The 17,239-nt window shown below is 42.0% G+C and overlaps 1 protein-coding gene and 1 long non-coding RNA gene across 3 annotated transcripts; one reads left to right on the top strand and one right to left on the bottom strand.

The window, feature by feature from the left end:
* Positions 1–406: 406 nt before the first annotated feature.
* Positions 407–16,658, bottom strand: LOC306914630 (uncharacterized protein). Of its 2 annotated transcripts, none has more exons than XM_079491762.1 (2): positions 16,475–16,658; positions 407–1,560 (listed from the first exon to the last, which is right to left on the bottom strand). In XM_079491762.1, exons 1-2 carry the CDS (start codon positions 16,521–16,523, stop codon positions 740–742), a joined length of 870 nt encoding a protein of 289 aa, XP_079347888.1. In that variant the 5' UTR covers positions 16,524–16,658; the 3' UTR covers positions 407–739. The 2 variants fall into 2 exon arrangements, with proteins under 2 accessions (XP_079347888.1, XP_079347889.1); XM_079491763.1 differs by lacking the exon at positions 16,475–16,658 and adding an exon at positions 16,149–16,292.
* Positions 5,549–6,260, top strand: LOC306914173. The gene is made up of 3 exons (XR_013788661.1): positions 5,549–5,654; positions 5,960–6,036; positions 6,168–6,260. It is a non-coding gene; the product is annotated as an uncharacterized lncRNA (long non-coding RNA).
* Positions 16,659–17,239: the final 581 nt, after the last annotated feature.

Below are 17,239 nucleotides of genomic sequence, written 5' to 3'. Positions count from 1 at the left end.
AAAATAGCAAAAGATTATTCAGGATTCCAATTCAAAAATAGCACATTGAGCTTGTAGATCAGCTATTTTTGCAACAACAGTAATCTATAATTTCTTCCCTTACAAGTCTCTAGGTGTAAATAGGATAGGCATAATGCCTATCCTAAATGCAAAGTTATGATGATCAAATGAAATGAATGAAGTCAATGTTCATTCTATGACCAAAATAAACTAAACTGATATGCAGGGAGTGTGGAAATATAGTGGCCCTCTCCATTGTCAAAGTTGCCCACCCCTGGTCTAAGTGGTTAACTGGACGTTTTAAGATGGGATTTACTCAACCTCGAATATTCAAATGCTACAGCTTGAACCCACATTTTAGTAAATTGTCTCACGTTAAACATGGGGAAGAAGGAGGACACAATGATAAGTTTAAAAACCTTTAATTGCAGTCAAGACATGATTATTGCTGAACATCGTGATAAAGTGGCCTGGGCCGTGGCTCAGTGGTCCAGGCACCTTGGCTGGTAATCCAGTCTGGCAGTGTGCTGCGGGTTCGACTCCCGATCCTGACGGCCTTTACTGCATGTCACCCCCCCATCTCTTTCCCCATTTCCTGTCAGCCTACTGTCTGTCCCTCCATAACAAATATAAAATAAGGCGAAAGCCACAAAAAAAAAAAAAACTTAAAAAAATAAAACAAATAAAAAATAAAGTGATGAGGAAGTCAGATGTTGCCGGCCGCTCATCATGATTTCATTCACTTCTCAACGTCTTCTGGCGTCTCATTCTGGGCCTTCTCTGCCTCAATCCAGGCCTCATGCGAGCGCTCCATCCAGTACGCCTTCTCGACCCCAGTGGCGTGAGACCCTCTCCACTCCACCCCGGCCTCCAGCCAGGCCTCCATCCAGGCCTCTTTCCAGGCCTCTTTCCAGGACGCCGAATTCTCAGCCTTCGCCGCTGCCTTCTCAGCCGCATTCACGATCTCCTCCTCGTCCTTATTGAATCGCGTATTCCAGCCCGCCATCCAGGCCTCCTTCCAGGCCACGTTGGGCCTGGCGTCTTCTGGCGTCTCCTTCTGGGCCTTCTCGGCTTCCTCTGCCTCAATCCAGGCCCCATGCGAGAGCTCCATCCAGAACGCCTTCTCGATGCTATTTGGGGTCTCACTAATGGCCTCCATCCAGGCCTCCATCCAGGCCTCCATCCAGGCCTCCTTCCAGGCCGCCGAATTCTCAGCCTTCTCCTCCGCCGCCTTCACGGTCTCCTCAACGACCCTTTTCCATCCTTTATTCCAGACCGCTATCCAGGCCTCCTTCCAGGCCACGTTGGTCCCAGCACTCATGACATCAACCATGGTCGTGTTGGTCCCAGCACTCATGACATCAACCATGGTCGTGTTGGTCCCAGCACTCATGTCATCAACCATGGTCGTGTTGGTCCCAGCACTCATGTCGTCAACCATGGTCGTGTTGGTCCCAGCACTCATGTCGTCAACCATGGTCGTGTTGGTCCCAGCACTCATGTCGTCAACCATGGTCGTGTTGGTCCCAGCACTCATGTCAACCATGGTCGTGTAGAATCCTGTTGGCACAAGATATGGAGTTTTTAATACAGCTAATGACTTAAAAAAACAAACAAGGGAATAGACAAATTAAGTTAGAGCCATCCAATATTTTCCCCCTTCGAGGGCACCGGTCCGGGAGATAATTTCCCCATTCATTTTTCCGTAGACATTTCAAAAAGTATTTAAAAACCTTTAAGCCTCGGACACAACAACTCAGCTGGTGTATCTTGACAAACAAAGGGCAGGGTACAACACTGGTTTGTTTTTCTTTCCAATTACTTATTCGACAAGCTTTTCCAAAACCCAACACTTAGAAAAAGAATCACCTGCACATAATTTCTTGACAGAAAGAAGCTGATAACATTGGTGGATTTGCAGTTTGGAACATTCAAGCTTTGCCTACAGCTGCAATGTTGGTGAGGTTAACGTTGTTTAACACAAGCAGATGGGAAATGCAATTTGGATCAATGGGATGTCAATGGAGGGTATTGAAACTCTAGATTCATCCCATTATTTAAACAAAAAAAAAGTGTTGCAACGCGGCTACTGCACAAGCAACAGGGTTCAAATCTGGGGTACAAGAGGAAAGTGCATAGCGTAGCAGCTTTAAGGCTCTGTTAATTTAGTGTGTAGCACAGAGGTGCAAAAACTACCAAGGACCCGAAAATGTACAAATAGACCAATAAACCGAAATGAACATGTGGGTCCATTTGGAACCACCTCAAAGAACCATCAGGGTACCTGGAGTGAGAAAACATGCACCATATCAGCACCCTGAGGCCTCAGTCACACATATCAAACACCGATCAAACGTTTGGTCTGGTTTTTTTAGGCCACCACAATGCTTTTCCAATGGGAGTCCCATGTTTTGACCAGCATTGAAAAGCATTGTGGTGGCCTCAAAAAAAGACCAAACATTTGTTTGATATGTGTGAATGAGGACTGACTCTGACCAGAATGGAACAGAGACTCTATAATTGGCAACTTTGGCCAGACATGTGAAGGAAGAGAAGCAATTTAATCATGGCTGCTTTGCCCATTCTTAGAATTAAAGCTTAGGACAACTTTAGTTTTTTCAACCAAGGTTCTTGTTTTAGGTTGTTAGTAGCCGCAATTTGCTAGCCTGGCTAATAAGCCAGACTAATATCACACAACACTGTCGCGGTATATCAGTCTGGGCTGGCTCCACTTGGATTTCATTTCCCGGGGGGCGGGTTCATACAATGTCTCTTGTCCACAATTGGTTCGTGGCTGGCCATGCGAGAACCAATCAGAGCAGCGCAGCCTCTACGTCACACTTATGCGCCGGTGTCCCTACACTATGTACTTGTAAACAAAGCAGCACTACTAGTCTGTCTTAGAAATACGTGGAGAAAACATTACAATAGTCTGCTCTTAGAAAGACCTGGAGAAGAACAATGGACCGACCAATGGATGTGAATGATTATTGTCGTTTCTGCAGTGCGCCTCTAAGAATCGCTGGACAAATTCAGCACTCTAAAAACATTTGAGAAAAAAGGCAAGGACACGACTATTTTTGAGCGACTTCAGGGTTTAAGCTTGACTTTAACGAAACGTCGGGATGTGTCATTTCGCTCCTGTGTTAAGTGTGATACAAAGGTAAACCGGTTAGTAAGTGCATTACCGGATTTCAGAAGATGGGAACAGGCTGAAAAAGTATCCGTTTCGTCGAATCCAGCAGCGCCGGTGGCGGCCGCCGCAGCAGCTTCAATATCATCATCAACTAGCCATGGTTCGAACGAAGAAGCCGCAGCTAACTGGCGCGCAACATGTAGCTATGGTTCGGATCCAGCGTTGTCATCAGGCGCCTCGCCATCACCAACACCATCCAGCTATGATTTATCTTCTTCAGATAAAAGGTCTCGACTACTAGTGACACCAACCAAAACGCCCAGGGCAGTAAAAAAACTTCGCCCAACTCCACCTAGTCCTCATCAAGCCCCACCAACCGCAAGGCGAAGTATTACTGAGGTAAGATTATTCTTTGTTAGTGTATGCTTATCCTTGGTGTTACATTTACTTGGACGTACTTGGACGTACCCATTCTACATACTGTGAAATAAAATCATAACTACTACTGTATTTGGACTACTGTATTTGAACTGTATGTAGTTAGTAGTTACATGTTTTATTACTTAAACAAAGACACTACAATACAGTGGCCATCCCATGATAGCCAACCTGTGTGGGACACAGGTTGGCTTTTGTTGTGCCATAACGTCTTTGTACAAACAAGAATATTAATGACTAAAATGATTTAAAAAGAAAGGGACAATGTGTGAAAAAGGAAAGAAAACATCAGTGTATCTACACATGCATTTGATCAAACATGTAGGTGGCAACAATAGAAATGTTGCCACCTACATTCTTATTAAAAACGGTAAATTGAGCAAATAATACAGCAGATGTAGGTAGAAACTGTTCAGTACAACAAAAGGACAGGGCTGTTGTGAGAGATGGGAGGGTGGTGTTGCTTCCCTTTCTTTACATGTTCAGAGATGGGGGGGGGGGGGGGGGGGGGGGGTTGGGCAGTGACTTCACTGACTTGGACTGCTTTACTCTTAATTTTAGATTGAATCAGGATGGTGGAATTTCTAAAACTGGGATGTTGTTTAATGGAATTTTCATCTTTTTCCAGGTGGTCACAAGGTTCCCTTCAAAAACTGTTACCAAGGTCAGTCAACCAGAAGAGGCTGGGATTGTGACCAACATCACCAATAAAAATTGGACGACAGCTGCTAAGCAAATTCTTAAACACAAGGAGCTAGCAGAAGAGGTCAAGGAACAGATTTTACATTTGACATTGAATGCCAGGCCCTCTGTAAGCATGACAATGGTTGCATGTTGTTGAAGACAGCAGCTGGGGATCTTAAAGCCTTTTCTTTTGAACACTTGGAGTCAGATCTCAGACGCCTATCACCATTCTTGCTATCCATTTTGAACACTGTCACCAAAGATTCTCGGCCTGTTACTTGTGCTGCAGCCGCTATAGCTGTGAGAGGAAGAGAGAACCGCATGTCAGCTTTTTCTTATTATTTAAACAGCATACTACAGTATGGGGGAGCTAAGAAGGCTGTCTTTGACAGGCTGAGCAAAATGTCCATCACAACCAGTCACAGTTGTGCTGTAGGGAAGCAGAAGGAGTTGGCTAAGACGTGTGGAGAGGCTGTCCAAGCCCTAAAGCTGTCCATTGAGGAATACCAGAAGGAGCAGGGATCGGATTTGGAAGCTGTCGTCCCAGAGTTGGTGGAGGACGTGGAGAACCTCTTTCAAAGCATTGACATTTTTGGTGAGATTACAGTTTTCAAATTGGTTTATTTTCAGTGTTAAAATGAACCAAAAATTAAAAGGTTCACATTTCTAAATGTTTGTTGTGTTTATCCAACAGACTCTAATGAGGGTGGCGAAGAGACACGAAGCCCACTTGACAATGCCGCATTCAGTGACCTCACTAACGGAGAACTGTTGTTGACTGTCGGACTGCCCCCACCACCAACGATGACTGTCGGACTGCCCACTGTCCGACTGCCTCCCCCGACGTATTCCATCATTTTTGACAACTTGGACTTTTTCATCAGAAAGACGTAAGAACTCCGACCTACATGTAGTCTTGAAACAAAAGCAGCCTGCCATTTCTCTGGACATCCCAGGCTAACCTAAATGTTGCATATATCCCATCATATTATGTGTATCCTACACCATGGGGACAAACATTAATCTCTGTCTGTCTTTGTTCACAGTATCCCCTGGGTCTCTTTTTCAAAAATGAAAATAAAACTGAAGAATTGACTGATGTACTGTTCCAACTTCATAAAAAGTAAGTATCTTATCAGGCTCCACTGTTGCTTTTTGTCAAGCGAGGTGTGACGGTCGATTCACTTTTAACCCCTCCTTTTTGTGTATTTTCTTAAGGTATGTGCCACAAGTACCGGGAGGGCTTTCTCCAGTGTTCTTCGGGGGTGATCGGCTGTCTGAGGCAAACTCCCGAAATATACAGTGGTCCTTCAATCAGGGAGACAACCCGGAGAAAAGACTGGAGGGCATGCACTTCAAGTTTGAAGACTGGCATGCCATCAGAAATCTTTTTGAAGTGAGTGTCATTAAAGAGAGAATATTATATTTTAACTGTTATGTTAAGTGGAAACCCATTGTATTACAAACAATTTAAATGAATTGTTAAACTACTTTATGCTATGGTGAAATACATAAACATAGCATGATTGATCATTCTAACTGTAATGTCCTCTCTAAAGTAAAGTATAACCTGCACCGCAACTCTAGTAAATGTCATCTTACTAGGAATAGACATATAGAAATCTAGTACAGTTGGCGTACGCGTGATACCATTGTAACGTCCACTGTGATTTATAACAAACCATTGTCATGTCATTTTAGATCCATCACAAGATTTTCTTCAAGGACGCGTCAGCAAAGGATCGTGGAACTCTTGTTGCCAACATGAACATGTTAAAGTAAGTTTAACTTGAAATAGCTTCAAAACATATCTATAAACTCAAACGTTTTACACATGTGTTCTGAGCTTGTAGATCTGCTGTTTTCCCCATCAGTATAAGTGACGTCACACTCCAATTGTTTTGTTCAGTGTTTTGTCACCTGCAAACTGAACATGGATAATAATGTCTGGATAATGAATGCATTGTAGTACTGCACACTGGGACGAGAAATGCAGTGCTACAAACATGAAATTGCCCTAGTCTTGCCTGGGGAGGTATGGATAGCAAATATGTGGGCACTGGGCAGTTGTAACTTTGTGCAGAAGACAATGAGAACACAGATTGTTTCATACTGAGGGTTTATGTCCATGCCATACATTCTAAAATACTGTAAATTAGATGAAACCAAACTTGATGCTTATATTCTGGCTTTTCTATAAGCATTTTTCTTTCACCGGCAGATTCACGTCTGGCCATTGTGAGGCTAATATGCTTATGCCCATTCAAGAGTGGGCATAACTAGTTATTGTGGGCAAGAAAGCCATTACTCTTGAATGCCCTCTAGTTATAGAAATAACATTGAAATTGATTCAATTAACTATACTTGTTTGTGTTCTTGATAATATTACGGTAATATAATTTTACTGAGAAAACCCGGAACAGTATTAAGTAACGGTCTCTGGAATACACTTACATAGTGGGGTTAGAGTGCAATGCCCTTTATGTAAAGTGCATGAAGTCTGCACAATGGAAAACAACTGCCTGTGTTATACATTTCATAAAAATACTGTGTACCTGAGTGAGAGAGATAGTGAATTGAGTGAAGGTGACTGAGGAGACTGTTTGTGGGTGAGAGACGGTGAGCTGAGTGAAGCTGAATGACGGATGCAAATAACTGTTTTTATGTGTGAGGTGAGTGAGGGATACCAAGACATTTAGGATTGAAATTAAAGATTCAATTTCTGATTAACAGGTGCAGCAATGCTAAGCAGGGACCAACGAAGGCATACAATGCCTACAAAGACTTTGTTTCCAAAGAGACAACGGCACTGTTCCTGGCAGCTGCAATGGAACACCTTGGGTTGACGGATATGGAAGGTACATTACATTTTTCATACAGTGCATTCTCTCAGCACAATAATTGTAATTTTAGTATATTCAGTATTTGATTTTGATATCTATTAGATGTATCCACATTGTAGCAGGAGAGCCAACTGCATCCTCAGGGACAGGCGCGCCTGAGCCATGGAGCAAACGGAGCAGCTGCGACACCAGATTAAAAAGAGGGGGGGCATTGCGACCCCACTTTCAGTCCCCCCCCCCCCCCCCGGCCCCCGCCACGCTCGAAGCGCACGGTGCGCGACAGCGAGAGAGAGAGAGAGAGGAGGAGAGGGTGTTTGTCTATGTGTGCGTGAGCGCGGCACGCGCGGAGAGAGAGTGGGATGCTGCGTGTTAAAAAATAAATAGGCTACTAATTCGCGCATTGCATCCAATAATGCCCGGCTTGCCCACCTGTGTGAATCACTTACTTTGTGCTTGCTGCTAGTTTTCAGAAGAATTAATCCAAGGTTTGTCATATTATGTTTTAAAGTAGGCATACATTTTAGCTGGTCAGTCAGTGTGTGCAGACTCAGAGAGAGAAGCAGCACTGCTCTGCTGATTAAATTGATATGACCTAGATATGTCATATGCGCTGACTGGCAAGTTAATTAGTTATTTGGCAACACCTGTGTGAAATACCAGAATAAGCTTTTTCTTTTTTTTGTGGCCATCTACAGGCCGGCCATGACTGTACTACAGCTGGAAGTTTTTTCCACAGCTGTGGAATTGAGATCCTTTTTTTTTAACTCATATAATCTGCTATGATTTCTTAAATTATTATTCATGACATGAATGTGCAGTAGCCTACCAAAATTTTAAAAAAGATATAATGTCACGTTATTATTTATATAAATAAAAAGTGGACTGGTTGGAGGATAAAATAAATAGTATTCTTAAACTACATTTGTGTGACTTTTTGATTTTTTTTCATCATCGTCTCTGCTCTGCTTTTTCTCCCTGGAAATAAAAACGTCTGGGTTTCCGAGGCTACTGCTCTGCTGCTGACGCTATTTCCGGTTACCTTTACGCACGGGGCGCACGGATTTGAATTTCTCCGGTCAGCCTGAATGTGTGTGTTGTTGTTGTCAACATGGCTCAGAAGAGAATGAGTGATTTATTTGGTGGGTCCAAGCCCAAATCAAGTCTAGTTCATGAACCCTTGGCCTTCATGGGCACCAGCAGCAGTGTTCAGCAGGGAACGAGTGCTAACGTTGTTGGAGGAGAAGGAGGACAATAATAAAAACAACAACAGCAGCAGCAGCAGCAGCGCAAGCAGCAGTGTCCATCTCACGTAGCCTACATAATGACATTCTGGACACGTAACTCACGTTGGATATACAGTAAATGCCATGATGAGGGAATTAACCACCCCGGAGCGCAAGAGCACATTTGGGGTTTAAGGTAAAGCATTTACAATTTAACTATATTATTTCTCTAATAGTCACTATTGCAGTGAGAAATAATATAGTATTTACTAATTACTATGGCCCCCGTGCCAACTGAACTGCTGAATGCTGCTGCAATTTAATGTTAGATATTAGATTCTGACGGGGAGGGATCTATGATGACGATACAACACCGGGGTCGCCGAGCCCAAGCGCGCTGCGCTGTCAGCTCGTCTGTTGTATAATAGGGCTATAATTTATATGTTTTGTTTTGATATCGGCGCCTTGCCAATGTCATGTGTAGCCTAAATAGGCCTATGCCTTTTTATGATGCATTTTGTCAGTTTGTTCATATAACTTGCGTGTGGAGAGGGAAAGTGAAAGCCACTTTTCCTTGTGAAAATGCGCGAAAATGCGCGTGCACGATGCACATGCACGCGCATTTTTGCGCATGAGTCCAAATCTGTGCTCCCCCACCTGGAAACGAAGTTAGGCGCCCCTGCTCAGGGACTAAGGCAGGAACAAACATACTGAAAGTTTGTTTCTACACCAGAGCTGTCATATCTCTAAACTCTGACACTTGACACTTTCATTTATACACTATGGATGGACTTGTGTCTTTAATGCACTGAGCTTGTTTGCTAATCAATATGTTCTCACTGAACAATGACAATACAGATATTCTGATTCTGTATTGTGATGTTTATTTTGTAAATACTTTTTTTGTTTTTGACAAACAATTTATTTTATATTTCACCAGAAATCCCAGATGACTTCATTCCGCCGAGGGTTCTTGCTGGAACCATGGAGGATCAAAGAAAGTTTCTTTCTGACATGATAGCAGATATAGTTGACAGGTTTATTAAATTAGACCATGACCCCAGTATTTCTCAAGTTCCCGGACCATCCACGCCACTCCAACGGGACCACAAAACGGAGCACACTGAAGCAAGACTGAGCTTCAGCTTTTTTCTGTTGAACATGTTGGACGCAGTGAAAGAGGGGGATGGTGAGAGGCTGATGAGACTGTACCTACTGGGACTAAAGTTTTACAAAGCATTTAATCACACAGTATGCGTGCAGTACGTTTCTCATGACTTTGCAGCTCAAGGCCACACTAGCTCCTTGCTTAGCTCACTCTTACGTGGAACCGTTTCTGGAATGGTAGGGGTGGCCAGGGGAATAATATGCCTCTTGATCTGCACCTAGAACACCAGAATAATTTCCTCAAGTCCTTTTTAAAGGGGCTGGGGCCAAATCTGTCAGAGCAGGCTGCAGCTAGGATCAGCCAGTCCATAGGTCCTCTCAGGGTGATGGACCAAACGGACAAAGAGCTGAAGCTGACAAAGCCGAGTGGCATTCACAAAGCAAAACAAGACACTGAAGATATTCTGACCCTTGTAAAGGTTTTTAGGGAAGCAGCTTTATTCAGACCTCAAGCCGGAAGAGAGTTTGGTGCATTCCCTAAATTCAGTCGAGATTTGTTGAAAACCCTTCACTACGACAACTACTGTAAGTGGATGAGGCACAAGCTTAGAGAGTGGAGGAAAACCCAGATTTAGTTTGTGATACTTCTGGACATCTTAGTACTGCTGCTCCTCCATCTACCCGAGCATTAAAAAAAAAAGTTGTATATTGTTCGGCCAGGTCAGTGAGGCCGCCTTTGCACATTGACGGCTGTTGCTTGTTGTTGTACACCTCATTTTACATGACGATTTTTGAAAATGCTGTGACATACTAAGCTTTTGTACCCGACGAGATGAATAAAAATTCCTTGAGAACATTGCCTGCATTATTTTCAACAAGCATAATAATAATGCCACATTTACTGTAGTACACCTGTCATTGTTCAACGGATGAAAAAGCTGGAAAATATATACTTACTTTACTATATAGATAGCATAACTGTATTTACCTTTATTAGTTTGTAGTCAAATATGTCCTAATCATTACATATTGACAGTATTTACTTTAACCCATTAAGACCTGAGGCTGATTATATCAAATCTTGTGACGGATCCCATAAAATTACATCTATTTTGCCACTGACTCCATCTCAAAGGGTAGTTTTCCAGGTAGCAACACATTGAATTAATAAGGTTTGCTTAAACTAACCCCTTCAGGGCGGGAACCCCTTTTTGTGTTTTAAGCATTATGTTATACTTTAGCTGTTGAAAAATAGCACATCTACAAGCTCGTTACGAGCTTGTAGGTCTGCTATTTTTGAGAAAATGTGGCTCAAATCTTTGAATATTATTTTACAGCGAAAGTTTTTAACTCAACTCTTTGCTTCTGAGGGGTTCCTGGAATAACATATTTTCAGATGGGGGTCGGTGGCCAATTACACATTATTTTTGGGGTCCTTGACATGAAATATTGAGCACCACTGATATAGAAACAGGTTTTTCAGAAAACTGTCATGAAGACTTTTTTAATTTCGACATTGTCGACACAATCATTGATTTCAACCTTTTTCCATAAATGGCTTAGCTACAAGCTCGTAGGTCTTAAAGATGATATTCTGAGTTGAACGTGTTCACCTCTTGCTCCTTAAAAGTACCGGTATTCTGTACTCTAAATCGGCTGATTTTAGAGTATTAGAATGAAGAATCATTGAAAATTGATTTATAGACAATGAGCTACTTTACCATGGATTGCACATGGCTAGAATAAATTCACAACATAATTGTACATATTTAACCAAAATATTCTAGTTCTTAAATATATCTACATGTTTTAGATTGAAATAAAATCACGACTGAACAATTATATCAGGACAACTCTCTAAAATGTCAGATGAGCTGCAGGAAAAGTAAAAGAACCTCTGTGTTTATATCAGATACATAAGTCCATGCTCCAAAATGCACATTAGATGCCATGTCTGTGTAGTGAAAATATCCAGGAAAACATTGTAAACATTTTGTCACTTTATTTGTGCAAACTTTTGGCATATTATCCAATTTTCACATTTCCAGAAGCTGCATTTTACAAAAACCAGGGCAACAACAATACACACATTTTCAGTCAGAGGAATGGATTAGCGACAGTCCTGACATTGCAGACACAATAGACGTTGCAGAATCTGAGCTGCTGGGTGATGTTTGCATTTGGATGATTTGGTCAACATCTGCCTCATCATCAAAGTGACCAGTGTAATACATATCAGGCACGTCAAAGCGAGAAGAGTCACTGGTCTCCAAGTGACTGGTATCCAAGCCGTCAATGTCCTGAAATACCTCGCCAATAGTTTTTAGAATTTGATTTGCATAGCGCTGAAAGAATACTGGGATATTGCGTTTAATGTATGACATGTCAAATATCTTGGGACTATGTTCTACAACAGCATCAATGAGTTCTGTGCCAAACCCAGTGCAGCCTTTCTTTGAGGTGAACAGATGAGCATTTGCAGGAACCAAACTATCCCTGTATGACTCCAGCTTCTCTCTGATCAACATATTTTGTTCTGGCAGTACCTGCCTAGATCTAGTAGGAACCTCGACTTGCAACAACTCATAAATAGGCGTCGGTTCTTCACAACCTTCAGGAGTGCAAAAACAGTGGGAGTGGCAGTACGTGCAACATAAATGTTTAGGCTGTACACGTGTTGGATGTTCCTCAAATGTTTTGTAAAGGGCCTCTCGAAAGCAGCGTTCTTTTCTCCCCTTTAGCAAATCTTTTACTCCCTCGTCAGTATTTTTGCTGTCTAACCACATACACTGCTGCATGTGACTGTGAGCCGTCTCTGCCTGCCCGGCCTGCTTGCTGGACAATAGCTTCAACGTCATCTGGTACACCAAACATTATCACATGAGATACATTTCTGAAGTTCAAGCCCAAGCCAAGCACAGTAGTAGCAACCACGACTCTGCAATTGCCCTCTCCACCGAGAGATGACAGGATTCTGCTTTTGTCATCTTCACCTGTGTCCCTGTGATACATTCCTATCAGTTGATTTTTCGACTTATGCTCAGGGTCTCTGTCAATCCATGCGTCTTCATCTAGCTCTCCTAGGAAATAGTTAAAAACTCTAGCAACTGTGTCTCTTTTGCAGCAGTAAATAAGGATGTGAGACATGGAAATGTTCTTGTCTTTGACCTCTCTCACAACCCAATCTAGGCACTCCAGCGTTTCGTCAGAGACTGAAATCACTCCAAGTCTGATGTTTGTCCGGTTGGGGCTAGCTGTCACACTTTTCATATTGATATTGTCCATGAGAAGGTCTTTCTTCACCCTTGATCTGGACCCTTTATCAGCTGACGCAGTCAGTGCCAGCACTGGTGTACCTGAAAAGACCAAAGAATGCACTGATGTTAGACTCCATTGACACATCATTTTTTAGACATAACTAAGTACTGTGTAAACCAATTAGAATGAACTAATGGTTTAAATTAATTAACTACATATATGCAAAGAAATAAATTGTATTCATAATATTTTCATATTCTATCATGTCTTAACCTGGGTCGGGAACCCCTTTGTGTTTTAAGCATTATGTTATACTTAAGCTATTGAAACAATAGCAGAGCTACAAGCTCATAGCGCAGCACCGCACTACGAGCTTGTAGGTCTGCTATTTATGAGAAAATGTGGCGCAAATCTTTGAATATATATTCATTCACCGCAAACGTTTTTAACTCAAATCTTTGCTTCCGGGGGGGGGTCACTGGAACAACATATTTTCAGATGGGGTCGGCATTCAATTACATATAATTTTTGGGATCCTTGACATGAAATATTGAGCATAGGTATTTCAGAAAACTGTCCAGATTTAGAATACTTTTTTTCTTTGACGATAGGTCTAAATGGGTTAATGTCACACAAACATTCTACGATTAAATTAGCCATTCTTTAAGCTCAGAGTGCATTGCCATGAGCTGTGAGTGTATTTCTGCTATTTACAGTACATGCAACTCCCAGAATAGGAAAACTAGGGTTCAAGTGGTTAAGGAAATATTAAATGTACTGACCCGGCTTGGTGAGCGATCTCAAATCTTTCAACTTGGAAAAACTCTCTGAAGGCTGGTTTCGCTCCTTTTCCCACTCCCCTAGGAAAGATACCAGAACAATAGAATGCTTACATTTAGATGTTTCTTGCAAGAATACAAACAAAAAGCTCAGATGATATGATAGTGTATTAGCTTGTGTTAGGGGCTAAACAGTACCAAAAAAGGTGAATGTATTTATGGCTTATGTGCTTAATTCTCTCAACAAAAAAACCCAACAACAATTCACCATGAATGTGTAAATTAGCATATGTGTAAGTAAACAGGACAACACAGGAGTATCTGTAACTCATACAATATCTTGTAAACAATGTTAACACTGCAGTACAAATTTCGTTGTAGCTTTGTTTATAATGGTATGTATGGCATTATAGCCTTGGAAGTTGGGACCAGGCCTATCACTATCCAATAATGTACTTTGATGATAAAAGTCTGCTTATATAGATTTACTAGTCATTTCAAAGAAATGACGAGTGAAAACAATCGAAATTGTGTTTCGATTGTTGTTGGCCAAGGCAACTTGAAAGTTTACCGTTAATGGTTAGGAATAGCCAGACTGGGACAATGGGGGACGATAGGTCTAATCATTCATTGTAACTGGTTTTGCCAAATGAATGTGCGACCATTTAGAAAACAAAGAAGCCAGACCGAATCAGCCGTTGGCAAATACTATAATACTAGTATCACCGGGAATCAAAAGGCTGAACATTGCTTTGTTACATCTCAGCTGCTGCTGGCAGGCAGCTGAGATGGAGGAGTCCGTTAGCTTAGACATGCTAACTAAGCATCCACTCGAAGCTAATGCTGCTTCTAGTTCAACACAATACACATACCGTAGGCATGAGAACATTTAGCAGCAAACACTTACCATTTGTACATAAGATGAACCTCATCAATGGCAATTCCCATTAAATTGTCGTTGAACAGATCCGACTTTAACAGGTCTCGCCACTTCTTATCCAACAACCATTGCTCCGGGCTGCCAAATATAAGTTGTCCGCGTCCACTAAGGATCTCAGCATCGTCGTGGACTCCGAGTTGAATGGCAGTTAGTCCGAGTTTTGTAGCTTCTCTGACCTGTTCCTTCATTAAAGCTACCAATGGAGATACTACAACTACCACTGGGTTTTCACTCAGTCCCAACTTCTTTCCGACGAGCGGAGCCAGTTGATAAATTAAGCTTTTTCCGAATCCTGTCCCGAGTACGGCAAACACGTCTTGTTTTTCAACAAAAGCCTTAAGGGCAATTGTTTGTTCTTCTTTTAGAGAAGATATATTTTCCAGTCCATCTACTACAGAGGATATGGCAGTGTCCATGGCGGCATCCATCTTTGTTTTGATTCTCAGTGTCTCAAGCATTGAACGTCACTGTACCAAAGCCCGCCTATATTGCATACCGTGTCCCGATTGGTCCGACCTGTTCTCTGCTGTAGGAAAGAGGCGTGCTACTGAGCCGCCAGACCGTAATCCGCTGGTAGGCAACTTTTTTTTGCCAACGGCTGATTCGGTCTGGTTTATTAACCAGGCTAGCAATTTGCAACTCTAGATTTTTTTTATAATGGGATGAATCTAGTGTTGCAATACCCTCCATTGACTCCCCACTCATCCAATTTGGTTTGCGATCTGCTTGTCTTAAACAACGTTAACCTCACCAACATTGCAGCTGTAGTCCAAGCTTGAATTATCCTCTTTCAATCTGCCGAGCTTGTTTTTCATAAAAATCCACCGTAGACATGTTATGAGCTACTTTGTCAAGAAATTCTGTGCAGGTGATTATTTTTCTAAGTGCTGGAGTTTGGAAGCACTCGTCGTATGTCACTGAACGGCCCTGCGTACCACCTGTTTCGAATTTGAACACAATGCAGGAGGCAGCAGCACGGCCCGTTAACAAAAACGAGTGCTTCCAAACTGCAACACCTGCAGAGGATGTCTTGACAGAAGTAGCTCATAACATCTCTATGGTGGATTTTTATGAAAAAAAAAGCTCGGCAGATTGAAAGAGGATAATTCAAGCTTGGACTACAGCTGCAATGTTGGTGAGGTTAACGTTGTTTAACACAAGCAGATCACAAACCAAATTGGATGAGTGGGGAGTCAATGGAGGGTATTGCAACTCTAGATTCATCCAATCATACAAAAATCTAGCGTTGCAAATTGCAGCTAGGTTGTTAGTAAAGAGCGTATATATATTTTTTTTATTTGCTGCTTTATTTTGTTTTAGCGATTTTAGCCTTTTGACAGGGGGGCAATCGAACATGGGGCTAAATATGTATATGTTTTTACAAAATGTTTTATTTTTTAAATATTTACTATAGTCCTACTAGACCCCAGAAAATTACACCGGGCCACAAAAGATCACATGATCTATTGAATGTCACATTTAGTAGATCCCATGATCTTATGTGGCCAGATATAATTTCCTGGGGTCTAGTAGGACTATAGTAAATAATACTGAAATCACTGTAAAACTTAATAAACATGTATTTAGCCCCATGTTTGAATGCCTCCACCACAAAAATATCTAAAATTGCTAAAATGAAAGAAAGCAGCACATGGAAAAAAATAACACTAATCTTTTACTTTCTAAAACAATTTAGTATTAAAATGCACATTGGAAACAAAGCAATTTAAAGCTCTTTACCTGGGGCAAGAAGACCGAGAAGACCAGCAAGAACAAAAGTGCCTAACATGGCTGCCACTGTCTGAAAAAAAAAGTGTTGCAACGCGGCTACTGCACAAGCAACAGGGTTCAAATCTGGGGTACAAGAGGAAAGTGCATAGCGTAGCAGCTTTAAGGCTCTGTTAATTTAGTGTGTAGCACAGAGGTGCAAAAACTACCAAGGACCCGAAAATGTACAAATAGACCAATAAACCGAAATGAACATGTGGGTCCATTCATCTTTTACTTTCTAAAACAATTTAGTATTAAAATGCACATTGGAAACAAAGCAATTTAAAGCTCTTTACCTGGGGCAAGAAGACCGAGAAGACCAGCAAGAACAAAAGTGCCTAACATGGCTGCCACTGTCTGAGGAAGAAGTGAGTGTCTGACTGGCCCTCAGCAGAGGTTCTGAGGAAGAAGTGAGTGTCTGACTGGCCCTCAGCAGAGGTTTTGAAGAAGTGAGTGTCTGACTGGCCATCAGCAGAGGTTTTGAGGCTTGCTGCTGGTCCCACACAGCTGTTCATGATCAGCACTAATGAGTGGAAGAGTTGCTCACCTCACATGACTGTCTGTCATTGGATGGGAAAGTTTGGACACCCTGTGTCAGACTTCTGATTGGTCCCTGACTGACTAACCAGCAGGCTCTTTCTGACTTAACCCGCCCTGGTTCCGCCTATGAGTACTTTTACTTTTAGTACTTTAAGTACATTTTGATACCGATACTTTTGTACTTTTACTCAAGTACATTTTAAATTCCGTACTTTTACTTGTAACGGAGTAGTTCTATTTTTAGTAGTTTACTAGTTCTAATTTGTCCAGATTTTCATGTGTATGAGGTGACAGTACTTCATTAGACACCCTGGAGTCGTTTTTATGTGCAATGATGTATTCCCTTTGTATTTAGGGTTTCTTCCTGGAGGCTGAACCCTTGACAGTCAAACGTGCCAATGAAAAAAACAGTAATATAGTGACATCACATTATCAGCCCCTCCCCTAACCCCTCCCCCTTTATCATACAACTACAGCTGTGGGTGCAGCTTCAGTTCAGGTGGATCACCACCCATCACCAG

The sequence above is a fragment of the Electrona antarctica genome, assembly GCF_951216825.1.
Source record: "Electrona antarctica genome assembly, chromosome: 21".
Classification (NCBI taxonomy): Eukaryota; Metazoa; Chordata; class Actinopteri; order Myctophiformes; family Myctophidae; genus Electrona; species Electrona antarctica.
This window is presented reverse-complemented; position numbering and strand designations above follow the sequence as displayed.